Raw genomic sequence first — 20964 nt, 5'->3', positions numbered from 1 at the left:
AAGGACAAAATCCATGTTTAGCTATAAATGGCCCTATGATATGTCAAAAATTAAACTAGGTCAAAATGAAATAAAATTGGTGTTATGTGTTAGTCTAGACCTGATACTATTTTGACATGCCAGAATTTCCCCGCCAAAACGTCTGCTTGCAAAAATATGTAAATGACAAAACCGGTTCCGGATCGGTTTTGGGGTAAAATCACAGCATTTTCGTTCTTTGGTGGTGTTTTTCAACAACAGCACACCCTCTGATCTAAAAACTGTTTTTAAATTATGAAATTGTATCAATAAAAAAAGATATTCAAAGTGAAAGTTTTTGGATCAGAGGGTGTGCTGTTGATGAAAATTAAAATGTAAACAAGAAGAGGAGCAATCCGGATTTACTTATTTTTTGACAGTATTGCACGTTTTTTCACACCTTTTTGTTTTAAAAATATAAAAACCACAAGAATCAAACACATTGTGTAATTGTCATCTAATCTGAAAAATAAAAAGGTACAGTGTGTTGTTAATGAAACGTATTTGTGTTCAATTTTAACACCAAATTTTGCGCATGCACGACATTCCATACATGCTTATTTGCATACGTAAACAAACAGCGACTTTTACTTTGCGTGATTAATCTTGAAAATACACGAACGAGAGATCAACAAAACCTATAGAAAATGAAGAAAGAAGAACTCTGAAGGTATGTATAAGAATTTGATTGAATACGTAGATTTCTGTTGATTTTTTCTTGAATAAATAATATTGTTCGCAACGTTCGTCTGCATGATACTATTTGACAGATGAGAAGATTGTTCAATCCGTGTATACGTTACTCAGCCTTAAAGACTGTTTTTATATAGGCATGTAATTAAAAACATACAAGAATGATTATTAATCTGAAGATTTGGTCTAAAAACAATCAATATTCGATAGCCGATACTAAAATGCATACTGGCGAGCCAGTATAGCAGATATCATGTAGGCAAAGAGTGAACGTTAGTCGTATATATTTAGAAATAAAAAATGAAGGACGCAATATAGGCTAATGGAAAATATATATTTAGTAAATAAATCAACCTGTATAAACCATAATTATTTTCTTAATAGAAGGAAAAACGGCCAAGTGTTTTGTTTTAAAGTTTTTTTTAGTGTACTGTACAGCATATTATTCTCACATCTTCCGTACTCTGAATGGTATAAAGGTAGCGTTCTCGACTGCAAATCCGACGATCCGGGATCGATCACCGCTCGGCGCGCTTTTTTTTTTCTTTAAAATTATTGAGTACACCTTTTTTCAATATACACTTTTTTTCTATAACCCCCCCCCCCCTAAAAAAAACCATTTTCATCATAATTTGGCAATTATAGTTAATCTAGAAAAATATGTGTAAATGATAATATATTGATCACATGTCAAAACAACACTTGTAACACAACTGAAGGTCTGCAGCTCCAAAAAATATTAGACTGACAGTTCCATTAAATACATTGGGGGGGGGGGGGCACTGTAATTCTACAGTTTGTCAATTTGAGTTTTTCTATAAAGTTAATTTATACTTGATACATTGCAATTATTTGCTTAGTAGTTGTAAACATAAATATTCACAATACATATAAAATGATATCTTTATTTTTTAGTGAACATTAAAGTTGTGTATCACTACATTTTTGTTTTGTATTTTCAGAACATAAAAATGAATGAAGATCAAATGAAAACAGAGAGTAAAAAGATTTTCCCATGCATCCTTTGCAAAAAAAGAACAAGGCCAAATGACAGAAAAAAATGTGAGTCAACAGCAATCCGTCGCTTCCTCAGAAAGAACTTTCTTGTTGAGGCAAACTCAAATGACATTTTGTGCAACAAGTGCAGACATCGCTACCATGGAAACCAGAAAACATGCCAGCAGAAGTCTAGTTCCCTTACTGTGTGTCAGCCTCTACAACCAGGAATGTGCAGTCCACCATCTATATCTTTGCCTCTCCAGAGAACACCTTCTTCACATGCTTACTGCTTAATCTGCAAGCGACCGGGTCCTAAACTTGTTGTCGTGTCTTCAGCAGCTAGATTTTCAGCCTTTCTTCACCATGAAATCATCATCCCACCTGGAAGCAGATGTTGTCCATCCCACATTGATGAAGGAGAGTTTAGACCTGGTGTTTTGACCAAAATACAGACATTCGAGTCTTCATTTGTAAACAAGTCGACAGTGCTGGAACTGATCCAAAAAATACGAAATTATGCCCTCCAGACCTCAACAAGCAGATTTTCTTTTGAACTGTCTACCATGAGCAACAGTGATTATATGGCACTGACTGGTATCTCTAAAGAAAACTTTGAAGACCTCCATTCCTTTATTTCCAGTGATATTCGAAACACACAAAACCGAGGCACAAGGATGTCACTTGGAATCTTTCTTCTGAAACTGAGATCAGGAATGTCAAATCAACTTCTGGCCACGATTTTTGGAATTTCAAAGTCTTCCCTCTGTAGAGCAGTAAAATCAGTCCGTACAGCACTCATGAAGTCATTTGTACCACATCATCTTGGACTACAACATACAACAAGAGAAGAAATTATAGAAAATCATACAAGACCTCTGGCACAGGAACTTTTTGGTGATTTTACAAATAAGAAAGCTATTGCTGTTTTGGATGGAACTTATATATATATTCAGAAAAGTAACAACTTCCAGTTTCAACGGAAATCATATAGTTTACATAAAGGCAGGCCCCTTGTTAAACCCATGGTTGTCACATCCACAGACGGATACTTTCTAACAGTTCTTGGACCCTACCTAGCTAGGAATAATGATGCCACTATCCTCAACCATATGCTTCATACCAATGTAGAAGATCTGAAGGGCTGGTTCCATGAAGATGATGTTTTTGTTGTAGACAGAGGCTTCCGAGATTCAGTCGATATGCTCGAGGAGCTGGGAATAAGGGCCGAAATGCCTCGCCTGATGAGCAGAGGGCAGAAGCAGATGACAACCTTAGATGCCAATGCCTCTCGTCTGGTCACCAAGGTTAGTTGTTTTCATATTTTGATTACCAGACCTACAACATAAATTCAATCATCAATCATGATGTCAGAAAAACTTCAATACAATTACATTATACAATTATTCTACATCTGTCTTCATCTGAAATATAAACAAATGCTGTTCCAAATCATTGATTTTATGATTTTCATCATTTAATTTTTTTTTCTTTTAGTAAAGAAATATACCCACTGTTAATTTTAAATAAGGCACTTTTACCTTTTTTATGAGTGGTGCTTGTTCTTAACTTTTCAGATTCGTTGGGTTGTTGAGGCAGCCAATGCAAGGATAAAGCGATGGAAGTACCTTGCTCATGTTCTTCCAACCAATCAAGTGCCATTTATCGGTGACTATGTGCGCATCGTGTGTGCCCTCTCCAACCGTTACTGCAAGCCTCTGTCCACAGGAAGTGAAGATGAAGACATGGCCCTTGCATGCAAAATGAGGTATTTGTCAACAAAAGTTAACTCTTTAAAGACATTTGTTGAAGAAAACTGTCTGGATAAGAAGTCTGTAAAGTGGGAAGTGGCTACTGATTCTTTGGAATTCCCCAACATCAGCGAAGATGACATACGAAATCTGACCTGTGGAGTTTATCAACTGAAGTTGTGTCCAAGTTATATTCAGGAGTATTTGGAGGGGGATGTGGATATCTTGGTTCACAGTGAGTTCCATGGGCTTATCAGGGTCAAGCTACAGAGTCGTCATGTTTCTTCCCGACAGTATCTGCTCTGGATCCAGTTTTCCGAGTCTGATATCACTGCATGGTATTGCAGATGTCGAGCGGGTGCCCGTGTTGTGGGAGTATGTTCCCATGTCGCCGCCGTTATCTGGTTTCTCGCTGTTGGGAGACACAACAGGGAGGCTATTTCGTCTATTCAAGACTGGTCCGAGTTTGTCACTGATGCAGCTGTCATTGACGAATCTGAGGACAGTGATGACAGTGAGGTAGAGGAGTAACTGAGTTCATTTTTCTTCTTCTAGTGATTAATCAGACTCTGTTGGTATCCTGAAAATATGAACATTTTTGATTTATAATATGAAATATTCATTTATCTGATTCATTTAAACACAATACAGATCTGGTTGCATTATTATCACACAAATGTTTTGTAATCAACAATTTGTCAATTGTAACATATTATGACTTAAGCGAGAATTATATCATAATTTTTTTTTACATATATACTAGTAGAAAATTCTAATACAGTGTCAAAAGATATTTTTGTGTATTAATTTAAATAAGATGTTTATTGTTGTCGATAAGTATATACAATCTATCTAAATCATGATGGAAGCACACTACCTAGTTTTTATTATGCAACTTTCTTGTCAATTACAAAATCTTCACTGCAGATAAATTGTACCCTGATTACTGGTATATATATATATGTTTGTATAACTTGAAAACATTGTTTGCACTAGATAGGGGTATCTCCTCTGTATAGACTAATGTCAGTGCATTTTGCATGATGTGTTCTGTTATCATGTTCGTTTAATATTAGGGAGGTTGAGATTCCAAACGTGTACGGGTACGTGTACGTGAACTAGGGGAATCACCTAAATTTTTCAGCGATTGCTAAATAATGTACTCCTTGTCGTTTTCATATTCTATGATTTAATACACAAATTAAATTAACTTCAAGGATTAATTTTCTGGGATAATTGTGTAGATTTATTTATTCTTATAAGAATGTTAACGTGTTCAATCTGAAATAATCCTTATTGAAATCTAGCTTTTATATATAATTCTGATTCTCTTTAAAACCATTTTTATTTCAGTCCAGTGCTTTAAAAACTTTATATTAATCAAAAGCTTATCTTTTAAAAAATATCTATCAATCAAAACCATTTTGATAGTTATAATATTTAAAGTTAGATGATTTTGTACGCTATATTTTTCTTTTTAAGGAAAAAGGAACGGTTTGGAAAGATCAAATCCAATAAAGCCCGAAGGCCTTTATGATGTATTTGACCACGCCTGACCGTATTTTACCATCTCAAAATATTAAAAAACGTTTCCTTATTACTTATATTTATATTATTTTTAGTAATTGTACGATTAAATATTGAAATAGTCATTGATGTATTAGATTATACATTACAAAATCGATTCGTAGTGGTATCACAGACAAAGACCCTGGAAAATGTCAATATTTATTATTAATCTGGCGGATAAATACTTTTATAAACACTACATGTTTGTAAATATTAAATGCATTACTAGTACACAAAAATCTGTGGTTGTCTTAATACATAAACTTTTTTCTCAAATTGAAAGCAATCAAATCATATTATTTTAATAATGGCATTCAACTGAAATTAGTCATTCTTTAAAACAAAGTAAAGAAGTTGCATCTAGAACTATATTAAGACATTCATTTGTTAACATGAAAAAGCATTATGACGTGCGCTTTTCTTAATTGAGTTCAAAAAATATCATTAATATTTTATATGCATAACGTAAACATAGAAAAATCATCTCAATTTGGCACACCCTGTATTGTTTTGAATCAAATAAGAGAGTATAGTAAACTTTTCGACTTCTGCATACATATATTTACACAGTAAAAAGATTTAAAAATAATGCAAAGATAGTTGATGCAAATTTCACGAAACTTTTCAACTGTGTAAAAACTTTTTCATCACGAGACTGCCGATTATGCTGGTCTAAACTCTGTATTTTTCTTGCTAATTGTTACAGTGAGATAAGCTACATGTAGATTGAAGTAATTATCTATCATTTTTTTACTTTCAATTACACGCGAAAGGGTTTTTAACAAAATAAGTGCTTTGACATTTTTCACAGTGCGCTATTTTTCAAAATGAGGCATGTCTGACCCTCATCATATGAGCTGTCCCTTTTCAGAATTTGGTTTATGTTCATGAGTATATCAGAAACCGTTGTATATACATGTACATGTGCAGCAATTATAGATAAAAAAAACCCTCCCAGATCTATCAAAAGTCCTTCGTGGCATGCAGAACGTCTATTGCGATACTTAAGCCCCTCTAACAAATGCTGGCCTTTTAGAATAAGTCTTTTGCACTCTTTAATGTTTGTATTCTTGCGCGTTTTTTACTGGAGAGAATTCCCTCTGCGACAGTGTAAATCAGACATTATCTACGTACTCCCAAGTTTAGAACCTATTCTCGTTAAATTGATTTGTTGTATATAAGTGTATGGATTGTCGTAATGTATTTCACACATTATATGAACTGTAAAATAAAGATCCAATTTATAAAAGAGAGAGAGAGAGAGAGAGAGAGAGAGAGAGAGAGAGAGAGAGAGAGAGAGAGAGTTTTGTGCTGCATTATCATGGTCCCATTCTAAACAAATATATATAAAAAGTCACACACATATGCTGTGCGGAGGGGAAGTGTGATGTAGAATGTTTTCCTGTTAAGAGAATGACAGATCACCCCCCCCCCCCCCAAAAAAAAAGAAAATGAATAAATAATTCACTACTTTTACTGAACATTTTCTTATTTTTGTGTATTTTTTTTTATCTGTAAAGGAAATTAGTGCTATTAAACGGAGTTAAATCATAACAAAGATTATTTTCTTTTTTTTTTGTTTTGCTAACAGCCCCAGAAAATTAGAGGTTTGTCAATCATTGCAGGTGCCAAGCTCTTGGCAGGTCTAACAAATACAGTGATTTATATGTTTTGCAAAATGCATGCAATTAACATGTAAACTGTCATCGAAAAAAATATTTAAATATGTATTCAGCGTTAAGAGCCACTTAACTGAGGCCCCTCCCCCAATGGTCGTCCAACATGCAGAAGGAATAAAAATAAGTAGCGATGTGTAAAACGCATAGGTATCGACCGAATAAAAGCTAGTAGAACTCCTCTGAATATTCCTATAACAATCAAAGCCAAAATCAGAAGGGATCCGAAGGAGTTTGGACGTTGGTGAGTACTTTTTCTTTGTTAAACATTTCCAATCAATTTTTTATGCTTGGATTAATGGATTCAGATTAAAGGGAGCACATAAATGGTGCTTACTTTCGTATTAAGTCAGCTTTCTACTGATTTTCGTATTTAGCGAACTTAGCGCATGGTAACACTAAGACGTGTCTAACGACTCTTTAGCTTGTAAATACGATTTCAAAGAATTACAAGCGCCCAGAATGCGTAAGATCTGATAAAGGGATGTAATCCCCTCTGCGTTTTGTAGGCTGTAATTTGCAGCGTCCGCTGTACATGTAGGGTCCATTATGATTTCGTTTTTCTGGTTGATTTGATATCTGGTTCCATAAATGGGACATTTCTCTCTCTCTCGCTAAACGACCTTAGACTAAATGGAAATGTAGACTGTTATCTCCATCTTTATTACATTACCCAGCTGTTAATGATGTTAAGGGTAGGAGCGAGACGGTCGGAACTTTATTGCATATTTGGCAAAGTACAGTGAGCATGTCAGTGAAAATAGCTAAGATTCAGACTGTCGAGTTTTTTTTTTCCTTCGTCGAACGCCTGTTTGTTACATAATTAAGAAAGACAAAAGAGCATTATTGCTTCCGGTCATTCAAACGAGAGAGAGAGAGAGAGGGGGGGGGAGTAGAGTGCGGTGCTTTATTTCTATAAACAGCATGATTTGTGGAGTTTAGTATTTTGTAATTTAAGTCACGTACAATATAGATATCTAAAAATGCGTAATAACTCATCTTGCTTGTCACTGCCGAGTGAAATATAGACGCATTGTTTTCAGTTTTAGGTCACCGTGACACTGTTAAACAATAATGTACCACCATCTGTTTCCGAATATTTGCTTCCAAAATACGGAATATGAATATCTCAAAAGACGGAATTGAATATTAATATCTAGCCCACCTGCAAAAAACGCAACAAATATATATCATATTTTGGAGGGTATATTTCAAACTGGTGTCGATTGGGTCACAAAAATCGTAAGGTATTTTAAACTCCTTATTCATGATATGCCATTCATAACAAATGACATACTTTTGGACATTCTGTGTATAGACGGTGATGTCTCTATCGATGATGAAGAGTCAAAATGATACAGATATCCTGTTTCTTTATATAGACCCATAATTCAACTTATTATGACCCGTTGAGAGAGAGAGAGAGAGAGAGAGAGAGAGAGAGAGAGAAGTTGATTTCATAATTTTAACAAGATTCACTTTTTTTAATTATTAATAAACATTTATTTATTATGATTTTTTTTTTCATTTAGCTAATTATTTATTGTCTCTCTTGTTTTTGTTTATTTTGTGTGTGTGGGGGGGGGGGGGAGGGGGGTTCTATAAGTTTTTATCAATTATCGCGCATTCATTTTGGAATCCATTTTAAAAAATGATTTGATCAACAAGTACTGAAAAATAAATAAATACACCATTTCACTGTTCAAATTTCGATTATCATATGAATATGATTGTCCTAGAAGCTGTCATCAAACCCAGTATGTATAAGCTGACCCTTAACCTTATAATTTGCATCAAATAAGGAAAACCAACAGGACATAGGAACCAGGATAAATCGATTTTCTGTCAAAAGTTACAAGGTCCCAAAACACATAAACGACTGTATATAATGCAGCCAACAATCCATAGAGAAGATTATTGCCATTAACACGGGTTGATGGCCATTGCCTTGATTGACAACTCTCCAGCTTAGACGTCTTCAATTGAGCCCCATCATAATTCTCGGTCCAATCAATTTGTCACTCTTTTGAAATAGTTTTAAACGCCCCCACCGCCCCCCCCCCCCCCCTTCTCCCCAAGCCCATTCTCGAAACTAACTGATCATGAATAAGCCCTCGTTATGGAAAAGGTAATAAAACGGTACTGTTATTTTTCTTGTACATTTCAACCAGCATAAATTTTGTGTTCCTGAAAAAATATCGACCTTATGGTTGCTGTATCTTAATTGATATCGAGTAACCGAGTTTTGATGAATACATGTAACGTTATGAGCATCATAAGCATGTGGCAAAATATCAAACGTCTATCATCGAACGACCAATTGTTTGTTACGTTTATATGAGAGAGAGAGAGAGAGAGAGAGAGAGAGAGAGAGAGAGAGAGAGAGAGAGAGAGAGAGAGAGAGAGAGAGAGAGAGGGGGGGGGGGCGGACGGACGGACAGACAGACAGACATACTTTGATTTTTAAGAGAGAGAGACCCTTTGATTTTTAAGAGAAATTATCATAAAATGCGAAACATTTATTTTATAGTTTTACCTTGCATTTTTGTAATTGCTTCTCCTTTAAGCAAATATCATGGATCAAATAAATATTTAAATTGATAATCAAAGCGAACTTGTTAACTTAACCTCGTGGGAACTTAACTGCCAAATTGAAAAAGAAACCAATTGGTGGTAAAAAAGAAAAAGCGATCGTTTAAATTTGGTTAATCAGGATGAAAAGTTAAGACATATACGACTCTTGGGATGGCCGATACATGCGGGTTACGTGAATTCCGGCCATATTCTGAGGCGATGGTTCCAGCAGATTACTGCTGCACTGTTTTATGCCCTCTTGGCTTGGGGGGACTATCTTCGCGTGTACACGGGCAAGGATTAGGATGCAAGCCCCTCGTCCTCGAGGAATACGCGGCGTTGGGTCTTCTCTTCCGCAGCGAATCAGCACTAAGCTGAAGTGACGGCAATAAAACGAGTTTGTGGATAATTATGCAATCAACAATTTCCCTCGCGTGTCATTAACAAACACTGGAGTCCATAAATGTTAACGAGAACCTCGTCATATCTAACTACTACTACCGCATTGCGGTGCATTGTGGGAAGGGTGCGGGAAGTCGAGTTGGCCTATGGCTACCCGCGGTCGTCAGTCGTTAGTATATACATTTTTTAAATAGAAAATTAAAAAGGAAAAAAATACAAATATTTTATCAAATTTTTTTTAAACATGAATGTGTAATGTATATGTAATTGTGTCTTTGGTGGATTTTATGTCCTCGTGTGTGTGTGTGTGGGGGGGGGGGGGGGGGGGGGGGGGGTAATGTAAAAATTGGAAAACAAAATTAAAAATAGGATGCAATGTACTATCAGTTTTTTTTCTTTTTTGATGACTATCTATGATACACATCTTAAAAAAGCTTATCTTTTTAAAAAAGATTGCTTAGCTAGCGCTGTTACAGTAGCCATCGTAAAACAAAGAAGCAGATTTCTTTAACATTGGTTTCAATTTCTGAATTTATTAATTAACAACAGGAAAACACAGTGGTGTACCGGAATTGTACTGAAGTTGAACAGTTGAACACTGGAGTGGGGTCTCAATTTAGAATTGTGAATCTAGAGTGGGCTTCACGTCGGCAGATGCATAGCTTATTGACTGTGCCTTAATCATTATGTATTTACTAATTTCAATTTCAAGGTAAACATTTTCAAGAAGCATTGGTACTGTTTTGTAGCTATTGTATCTTCTCGGGCCTTTCCGGCAAGCTCAGAAAACATATCCGATGTTGTTTTCCGAGCTTGAAGGAATTTAAGATAAAGCTAGCTTTTTATTATAATATTGAAAATAACTTTGCATTATGAGACCTAACCTACTGTTACTCTTTGACATTTACAATAAAACACAAAACTTCATGTGAAGATGATAAAACGAAATTCAAATCGTACAGTTTATCTACAGTAGTACAGTATTCCCAGAATCCCCTACTTTGGAGTCGAGCATGCGTATTCCAGTGAAAGATACTAACGTAGTTGCTAGCGCTCGAGAGCGCTAGCAAAAAAGTATTTGAAAATCTCTGTGGTATATCCAAACTACGAAATGATGCTATTTTTTGATAGGATTTACTGTATGCCTTAAAGAAATAATATATGGTATATTCAAAACAGATAGAATTACCTTACCTTTAAGAATATTCGAGAACATCATGCTATCTTTCTTGTCCGATATGAATAATAAATTAAATTATACTAAAGAGACCTAGACAGACATCTATACTACTATATTAAAATAATAGACTCGAATTTTTGGGCTTTAATACCGAGAAACCGGAAGAGTACTAAGTCTGTTTTTTGTTATATATGTTTTTAACATCATTGGTACTTTGTGATTACCAATTTTTTTTTTCTCAATCAGGCTTCGTTAATAAATACTCTACTTAAATTCCTTTAAAAAATCCGGAAATCGTCTGAATTTTTCGGATTTTACAATCTTGTGCATACGCATTACATTCACGCTAAATCACGGGATGCTCTTTAGTTTATGTTTCCACAATACCACATTTGCATGGATAAACTCAAAATCGATTATATAAATACGTGTAAATTTTCATTAAAAATTTGCTATACTTTCTGTTCATGAAAGAAAATACGGGATATAACTCTAACTCAGTGCGTTAAATATGAAAAATTCCGAGAGTTCTGAATGTCAACATGGTGTGCAAATTTCAAAATCTATTACGTAAATGCCCGACATAATACTGTGGTTTCATTAATTTTCGTGGGTATCAAATTTCGTGGATTTTCTGAAAACCACAGTTTCAAGGATACGTAATTTCGTGGCCAATGATCCTTTCAATACAAAATGTTAGTTGAAATTGAACTTCAATGAACATTAAGATTCGTGGATCAACTTAACAACGAAATCCACGAAAATTGGTATTCAGCGAATATTGATGAAACCACAGTATCCAATGTCAATCCGTGCACGCACGGGTCAAAGTCTAGTTATTCTTCAAGCAAATACTTGGTGTGGTGGTATGAGTAGATATCCGTACATGTGTTATTGAATTTTTTTTATTTGAACATACATGTACATAACTTTAAGATGAAAAAACATTTGACTATGTGCTCTTCAATCCGCATGCTTTGTTTGATATCTCCTTAGGTTCAAACGAGCATAGATCATTCACCAGGGTCAATGACAAAATACTTGTATACGGAAAATACATTTTAGCTCACCTGAGCTAAAAGATCAAGTGAACTTTTCTGATCACATTTTGTCCGGCGTCAGTCTGTCTCTCCGTCTGTTAGCAATTTAAATTTTCGACTTCTTCTCTAGAACCACTTGGTCAATTTCAACCAAACTTTGCACAAAGCAGATTTGGGTTAGGGAATTCATTTTATTTCAAAGGGGTAAATTAAAAAATAATGAACGTTTGTTAGTAACTTTCAAAAATATTTTTATCAAAGACCAATCAGCCAGAAAAGCCAATATTCGGATGGAAGCATCATCGGGTGGTGTAGATTCAAGTTTGTTCAAATCATTATACCTGTGGGTAGAGTGGAGTCACAATGAGGATCAATTTTTTAGATAGGAATATAAAATCGACCATACAAGCTGTCTCTTGTGTAAAAGCATTCTCAGGCAATATACAAATAGTCTTAACTTTGTTCAAATCATGATCCCAAGGGGTAGGATGAGGCCACAATTGGGAAGGGAGAGGGGTTGGTTTTGTTTACATACTAGTAAGAAAGAAATTTGATTATGCTCAAAACTCAAATGTTCAAATATATAGTATTACCTATATGCAAGCATCTTGACATATGTCAATTCTCATTGTTTAGACTGTGGACAATACTTGGGCCACTAGGGGTTTCAAAGTTTGATATAGTTTATACTTATATTTATATAAACAGCTGATTAAGATCTTCTGGAGAACTACAATGCTCAATATGACATATAACTATGAAATCATCCAGTTTCAGAAGGGTCTCAATGTTTAACAGAAGAAAATCTGGAGAAAAAATTTGATTTTTTTTCAATACAGGATCTAGTTTTGCATTGTAAAGATATTTTGTATACGATTTTACAAAACTGATTTTTAAAGGCCATTGTTGCTCAGGTGAGCGGTATTGCCCATGGGCCTATTGTTTACTTGTACATACAAAACCATTAAATATCACTTCATGTAGATAACATATTCAGTCTAGTCAATTAAATTCTCGATTTTTTTATCTACTAGAATAATATATGTATTATACGAGGGTCAATCAAAAAATACGAAGACTTTTGTCATAGCTATGTTACTTAACGTCATATCATTACTAAATTTGGTAAACATAATTTAGCAATAGTTTCAAACAATTTGCAAGAAGAAAAAGTTAATAAATTCCTTCCTTTCTAAGAATTATCTAGAATCTAATCCTGCAAAATTGAGGTAACGGCGCACGGTCAAAATTTGTGTTATGTCAACAAAAAAACATAAAATGTGAAAAGTAATATCTCTATAAATTGGGCTAAAAACCAAATTATATTGAAACCTGAAATTAAGTATTGTCTTGGTACAATCTAATTAAAATTAGAACTTCCATCCGCTCCCCAGTTTTCGATATGTCGCGTGCCTCAGCATGTTACTCAGTTGCAATGAAATTATCAATTTTTTCACACTTTTTTTCAAGCTAAGAGAATACTAACATCAAAAAAAGAGGTCAATGCACGCGACATATCAAAAACCGGGGAGTGGATGGAAATTCTAATTTTAATTAAATTGGTCTTGGTATTTTATGTTCCAAAAAATTACGGGATACATTGTTTTGTCGAACAGATATTAGTAACTAAAGACAGATAATCCTCTTTAGAATTGACTAAAAACATCGTCGTCGCCGAACGTCACGGCGCAACGAGAAGTACGCACAAAATGGATTTAACTCAGGAAAAAAGCTGATACAAGCTGTGAAAATGCTCAATGGTGCAAAAAATAAGTCAACAATTATTTGCAAGTTTGTGTTTAATTGTAATAAATTTTGTGGGGTGGTTGTAATTGTATTTTGAATATAAAACAGTCCGAAAGAGAGTAGAATACATGTATCTGTAAATATTTGGTCAAAAAATAAATAACGTCAACCGACGTCCAGGGTTATCCTTACTGTAAACTAAGAGATACGCGGTTAGAAAATGAAAACTTTGAAGAACTAACTTATGATTCTCGAACAAATGTGTGCAAATAAGATGTTAAGTGGTTCAGTGCCATTTTAAATTGTAAGGAGACAGGCTCAAGAGACTAAGCGTGATATAAAAATGGGGTATATCTATAAACTGTGCATGTTAATTCTTGACGTCATGCTTTGAACGTTACCGTGCGCCGTGGTGACAAAACATGTTTTTAAAAAGGGGTAACAAAAATATCATTTCATCAAATGGACTTAAACTTCGCATATCAATAACATAAGTGTTGATGCACTGAATAATCTGTTAAGTATGACTTTCATGAAAAATATATGATAGACAGCGACATTGTCTTCGTATTATTTTATTGACCCTCGTAAAACAGGGCATGTGATCGAGGATTGCAAATAAGAATCTAGCCAGGACAAACTCCATACCACTTGCACAAAGTTATTAATTATTGTACAAACAAATTAATCATATATAAATCATGTTTTTAAATGCAACTCAAATGTCAAACAATTAACCCAATCCAAATATTGTGGAGTTACAACAATATGTAGCCATATACATGTAACAGTTTTGTCATTTCGTATCTTCAAAATATTGGGCTTGTTATTATCATTTCAACAACGTCTGTTGGACAATACAGTGATTTTTCTTATATGATGAGATATTGTTTAGATTTATGATAGATTTCACGCTAGAAGCCGCTCTTGAGGAAACTCATTTGGCAACACTGAGCCCCATAGCCGACGATATAGGCCTTGTAATAGCTACATGTAACTTTGCCAGGCGAGCTAAAAAGTCTCGCATATTTTGTTGATCAGACATAAGTTATGACAGAAAACATTTTCTCTTCTGAAGCAAAACTAATAGCCACCCATTTAAGGTCACTATATATCAAGGAAAACCCGACGCTATTTTATGAGTTTATAGTTACATTTCATGCGTCGAGCGTTGCTTGTTCTCACTCATCCTTGCCAATGCATGCAATAAATCTAGACTTTATTAATTCGTATGTCATTACGTTAATACTGAAATTTCTCATTTAATGGTGATTAGGGAATAAATACGTTAACTCATCTCTAGTTACAACAAAAAGAAATGTGTTGGAATTATAGAAAATTTCCGCTTTCGGATAATATTTTGGGTAGATTACGATTTGGCAGGGTACTAGTATTTAAAATCAAATTTAAAGGTAATCAATGAAGCTGGTTTCTTTTTGTCTTTACGGTGGGGGGATTGGTGTTGATGGGTGGGGATGGAGGTAATTTTTTTTTAGCTCGAGTGATTAATTTGATGGTTGGCAATGTTTTATTAGTTTATTGGTTGGTATCACTTAATATAATGAATGGGATTTTTGCTGGTCAGTATGAATGTTTTTTGATTAGTTAGTTCAGTGGTGATATTACTTGGTTGGAGTGAGGTTTCGGTTGGTTTTACTTATCGGACGGTTGGTTTGAAAGTGGTTGGCGTTTTTATTCAATGGTTTGTATGTTAGTAATGATGACATATAAGTATGCGATCCATTTCTTACATAAAATTGAGTTCTAGGTTGGTTGATTGTTACTTTGTTTTAAATTATTTGGCAAAAGTGTTCATATTGTTGGAAAGTTGTTTGGGGTATATGTTTGGGGTTATATTTATATTTATTTATTATATATAATGACACTCAAAAACATTTGTACAGTCTTGCAATTTGCAGTGTTTTGTCTTTGTCCTTTCTCGTTGAATACATTCTATGTTTCATTTACATGATTTAAAGTAAAAAAAAAACCTAACAATGCATGGATGGATGGGTAAATAGTTGAATGGATGGATGAAGCAATGGATTGATAGTTGAATGGATGGTTGAATGGATGAATGGATAGATAGATAGATAGATAGATGGATAGATGGATGGATGGATGGATGGATGGATGGATGGATAGATAGATAGATAGATAGATAGATAGATAGATAGATAGATAGATAGATGGATGGATGGATGGATGGATGAATGAATGGATGGATGGATGGATGGATGGATGGATGGATGGATGGATAGATAGATAGATAGATAGATAGATAGATAGATAGATAGATAGATAGATAGATAGATAGATAGATAGATAGATAGATAGATAGATTGATTGATTACTGAAAAGCTTATTTAAAGAAAGGCATGTTTACATCATTCTGTCAAGTTTATCTAATTTACAATTGATTTTTGTCACTTTTTATTGAGAAAAAAATTATCCACATTTCTGCAATCCTGAAGTCTGGAGCTTTGGAGATAGAAAAAAAATTGGTTCCTCCAATTTGTCTTTTGTTTATCGTAATCCGGGCATATTGGAAATGAATTATTTCATTTCTTCTAGTCCCGAGGGAAAACTAAATTTCATCACTTGTCTTGTTCAATGTGATTATCCTGATATCTAAATTGTCTGATCAATACACAACACATTAAAGGGCTCTATCAGATTAAAAGGAAGAAATAATTTTTTCCACGTTACTTACTTTTTTACCTTCTTAGAAAGTTACAGCTTGGGGTTTAAGACTCATTTGGGCTTTAACCCTCAAAAAACAAGATTTTTAGAAAGTTCTACACAAATAGGAATTAAGATATCAATATCTTTTATCAGTTTAAAAAAAAAAAAAAAAAAAAAAAGGTAAATCGAGGCTATCCTATTGTAAAGCAAAATTTGAAAATCGGATTCAACAATATATTTTAATAAAAATTTTGAATAAGTACAAGTACAAAACAATACACCATGACTTTCTTCCTATTCTATCAAATCTTAATTTCCGCTCGGCACATCCCAATGAGAGAGAGAGAGAGAGAGAGAGAGAGAGAGAGAGAGAGAGAGAGAGAGAGAGAGAGAGAGAAGAGAGGACCCAACGATCTATAACGTCGAAGACAAACAGGAATTAAAGTCTGCGAGAAAATTTCCTTATAATGGATTCGTAAGATGAGAAGGTCACTCCATGGGCATATATCCTCCAAATATATTGAGGATCTGACATGCTGAATTTGTGTGTACGTTGGTGATGACTAATCGAGGCCCTCTGTAGGACGGGAACCAGAGACCAAACAGTCGGTCCACAAATTGAATATCTAAATTGGACGCTACCCTGGGGCCCAATAATTCTAAATGAAAGATGGCATTAGCAAGTCAACGTCGTCTCTATAAAAACAAATTTGTTGCATCATCGCAAATATTGTTTCACCAGATGTAGAGTTATGATGTTCCTGACCCCCAACCTTTCCTTTGCTCAGTATGATTGATTCTTCTGACAGGTTTATGATTTATTTGGATTTGAGTCATAACTCTTTCTGAGTGCGGGTGAATTTTAATTTACTATTCAAAAGAAGATATGCAAAAAAAAAAAATATCGATGAAAAACGCATATACACATGTTTTTAACTTTTTTCTATGTATATTGTATAATAATTTGTAGCTAATTTACCAGATATTTAAAGTAAGATCAAAATACAGATTTCAATTGCACTTAAAACACATATTTGGTAAGATTACTGTTATCGTTATGTCTGTCAATTAAAAGAAAAAGATTGGTAACTTTGTAACTCAGCGAGGAATGAAATATTCTGTAACATGTTTTGAAATAACAACGTTTACTCTGGTGATTTTTTTTATCGCATTCAATCATATTCCGTTAAATATCCAAATCCAAGAGGCGACGAATATATGTAGAACAGAAGAGGAAGTCGTACAAAATTTATGTATCAAAGCGTCTCAATAACCGCGATCAAAGGAAGTCGTTTGAAAGATCCATCCATTCATTTGAACTCTTCAGTGCGTTGTCTTGGGCACTTCTGAGTTTTGAATTGCAGACTCGAAGGAAACTAGAATACGATCACAGGGTCCATCCTGTAAATTTTACCGAAACACCCGAAAAACAATACACGCAGAAGACAACTTAAGCGGTTGCTAATTATCCTATTCACGGAAATTAGTTTTCGTGTATAGGAATTATTCCTAGGGATGCCTCAAGTATTTGATTAACTATAGATTTTTGAAATTGCTCAAAAAACGAGACAAAAGTGTTTGGTTACAGGAAAAGTCTTGATGAAGGTTTTTGATTCAATGAAGACATTTTGCTGTGGACTCGATGATCATGCCCGATGATTAGATTAATCATAAAGAAAAAAATAATTTTTTTTAGCTTTTTTTAAAAGCTACATACATATACACTGTAGCATGCAATAAAAATGTTTTTCCCATTTGAACCAGTTACATGTAAATAAAGTTACATTCTACCTCTCTCTACGCTAACAAATTTCTAGATTAGAACCATTTCAGGTAACACCCATCACCTGTATGTCATTTCTTAATACATCTTTCATAAACTTAGTAGGTAGTTTATTTTATATAAATCAAAATCGTACAAAAATCATACAAAAAGGCATTTTGTTTAAACCGCACCCTCTGCCCCTCCCTAATCTCCCCCAAAATAAAAAAAATATCGAATAAATGTTCCTTTACCATTTCAAACAAATACATTAATATGTTGTTCGATACTTTTATGTAAGTTACTTTTATGTAAGTTGCATGATACCTTAAGTTAGTAAAATATAGATTCTTCATGCATACACAAAAGTCACATATTGATTATTGCTATTGTTGCACAGGGTCCGTATTTCATTAAAAACCCTGCTGAAATTGAGAGAAAAAGAAAATCCTAACTCCTTCTCTCGTCTAGTACTTAAATGGTTTTTTGTACAGTAAATTCCCGTAATACGATGATTCAATTCCTTGGTGCCAAATATGTGATGAAATAGGGTGCGTATTTGGCAAGTATCTACGATTTATAAAGAATTAACTGTCATAACCTATTTCACGTTTGTTTCATCATCTTGCCATCAAAAGACTGGTGGCTATCAAATTCATAAAAACATTGTATATTGATTGTTCCTCCGCTTTTATACATGATTTTCCTTTTCACGAATTATTCGGGAATTTAGGGAATATTCGGCATAGATGTGGACGAAATGAGACGACCCCCTTGAGAAAAGACGGTTAGAATCTTACTTTGTACCGTTCGATCAGTCATAGAACAATTGAATTATCTAGAATACCTTATACCAGTGTCTGGCTATTTTCAACAACATTTTGCATATGGATGTTGAAAAGTAGCTAGATTTGCCTACCGATGTAAACAGCGGGGGTCTGTAAAGATGACTAATAATATCACTTCGCCATGTTACAGTACTTTTTGCTTTGTGTCATTGCTTTAAGCTAAAGACAATAGCCATAATTTTGGGGTCAACTGAAAATGGGCAAAGGAAGCATATATTATGTTTTCACCGATTCTTTCTCAGACTTTGTGTACTTTTTATCATCTTCGCTAGCCAAGGGTTTTCGGTCCACTTGGGGAGCAAAGTGGACCGAAAACCCTTGGCTAGCGAAGATGACTTTTTATCTGCGTGTATTTTCTGTATAATAAGATTAAATCTTCAGGGATTTTGTTCGTACCTTCCGTCTACATTTATCACGTGATATCATAGAGATAAACTCCATACTTATGGCATCTAGGAATCTCTCTCTATTTTAATTGTTGTACTCTTCACTAAATGGAACTGCGTGAAAGTCAACAACATTCTCTCGATTAAGAAAATATAGTTCGGAAAAGTTCACGGCTTAAATAGCTTCTTCTCTTCCAAAATCAAATTAAAGATATTAAAGCTAAACAACTGGCTTAAAATCGAATCTTCCTCCATATGGAAGCCTCGAAAACTGCTGCATACACCAATAATTCAATTTTGTTAAGCATTCATAGAAAAGAAAATTCAATTTAACAATATTTCAACAAAGATTACAAGAATAAAGGATAATCATTTTTTTATATGAATACGAAATTGGAATTTAACTTTATATTTTCCATTTAAAAGATTTAGAAGTCATTATATTTGTTTGCTTTTCTCCATAACGTTTGGTAATATATTATATATAGTCTGTAAACTTCAGTAATTATGATATGTCGCTCCTTTTTTTGTACAACTGGAATCGTATTGTAGCAGAATGAAGTCTTTTGATATCTCATTTCATACGTCGTGCCTCTGTGTGTTTATATACATGTAGTCAATTTGAAGTCAATTAATCAAATTAATTCCTAATAACTATAACAACTAAATATTGTTCAGCTTTGATATAAACAAGTTTTGTATTTCCAATCTTCTCTTTATAGAAGATTTATGACGCTCTAGAACCATCAAATGCGAACGGCTGAGGAAAGTCTTTTACAGATGCTCGATTATGACCATGTGTATTTTGAAAGTCTAAGATCCCGTTATTATTCTGTTATGAATTTCCTCATAAAGCTAAGTTCTAAATACAATAGTATGGTGCGGCATGTTGATAATAAGCATCCCAAAGTCCGCGCAAAGAAGATAAAAATGAAGATTCTCTGTTATTAGAGCGGCTTTTTGCGCGATGTTGACATATTTCATTCATATACAGCATATAATCCTGCTTTTTCATTAAGACAAAGGCTGTTACGATTCTCTCATCATTCCGTCATTAGCTTCCATACTTTAGTCTCAGAATCTTCAATTGATGGAGAAATTGGATTAGTTGGCCATTAGAGGTGGTTTCAGGGCGCCAATATGCAATCACAAGTTTCTCTCACCGGGAAATTCGATGCTTTTGTAAGGAGATGATACTATACGTAAAAAGGTGCTAAAAGCATCCTATCCCGCCATAAATAATTCAACCTCTGTTCGGTTTGAGACCTCGAGTTGCCAAGTTGTTTCGATATTTGTTTTTTCATATCACGACAAATCTGAATTTAGAAAGGACGATTTAAATTTCAGAACATCCAACAAAAAAGGTAAGAGAATTCCGTCACTTTGTTCTTCTATCAGCGTTGTGTTTCATGAACTGTAGACACACAATACTCTTTTTTGGTAAGAGTAACTGTTGATAAGTGTACTTTGTCAAGGCTAATTAATTTCCTTCTCAATGAGAGGAAAGTTCTAGGACTCTTCCCCACCCATTTTCTTTTTAGAAATAACTTATCTTGGTGAAGGTCGCTGATTCACGGTCAAGGTCACTTAACATAATAATCATATCAGGGCGAATTCCTCCTGGCCGCAATTTAAAAC

At 34.3% G+C, this 20964-nt stretch overlaps 2 protein-coding genes across 5 annotated transcripts in view; both read left to right on the top strand.

The window, feature by feature from the left end:
• The window catches only part of LOC109618378 (uncharacterized), a 48762-nt gene that overhangs the window by 7071 nt on the left and 20727 nt on the right, over positions 1-20964 (top strand). Inside the window, exon 1 of one of the 4 annotated variants that reach the window (XR_010711935.1) lies at positions 6764-6947. The exons of 1 other annotated variant lie outside the window; for it this stretch is intronic. The gene's annotated coding sequence lies outside the window, so the exon portion shown is untranslated. Of the gene's footprint in view, positions 1-6763; positions 6948-20551; positions 20691-20964 lie in introns of those variants that run through there. 2 more of the 4 variants (XM_020065964.3, XM_066078887.1) reach the window with 2 other exon arrangements.
• LOC136273710 (uncharacterized) lies at positions 1683-3989 on the top strand. Its single transcript, XM_066078886.1, has 2 exons — positions 1683-3014; positions 3285-3989. The coding sequence occupies exons 1-2, from the start codon at positions 1683-1685 to the stop codon at positions 3987-3989; spliced, it is 2037 nt and encodes a 678-aa protein (XP_065934958.1).

Source organism: Magallana gigas, chromosome 3, assembly GCF_963853765.1.
Source record: "Magallana gigas chromosome 3, xbMagGiga1.1, whole genome shotgun sequence".
NCBI classification, from domain to species: Eukaryota; Metazoa; Mollusca; class Bivalvia; order Ostreida; family Ostreidae; genus Magallana; species Magallana gigas.
This window is presented reverse-complemented; position numbering and strand designations above follow the sequence as displayed.

What these genes read in the sequence shown, in the direction of transcription:
- LOC136273710 (XM_066078886.1), top strand. Translation starts at nt 1,683, where the DNA reads ATGAATGAAGATCAAATGAAAACAGAGAGTAAAAAGATTTTCCCATGC. An exon ending in CCTCTCGTCTGGTCACCAAG is followed by an intron (nt 3,015 to 3,284) that starts GTTAGTTGTTTT and finishes TTAACTTTTCAG; the next exon opens with ATTCGTTGGGTTGTTGAGGC.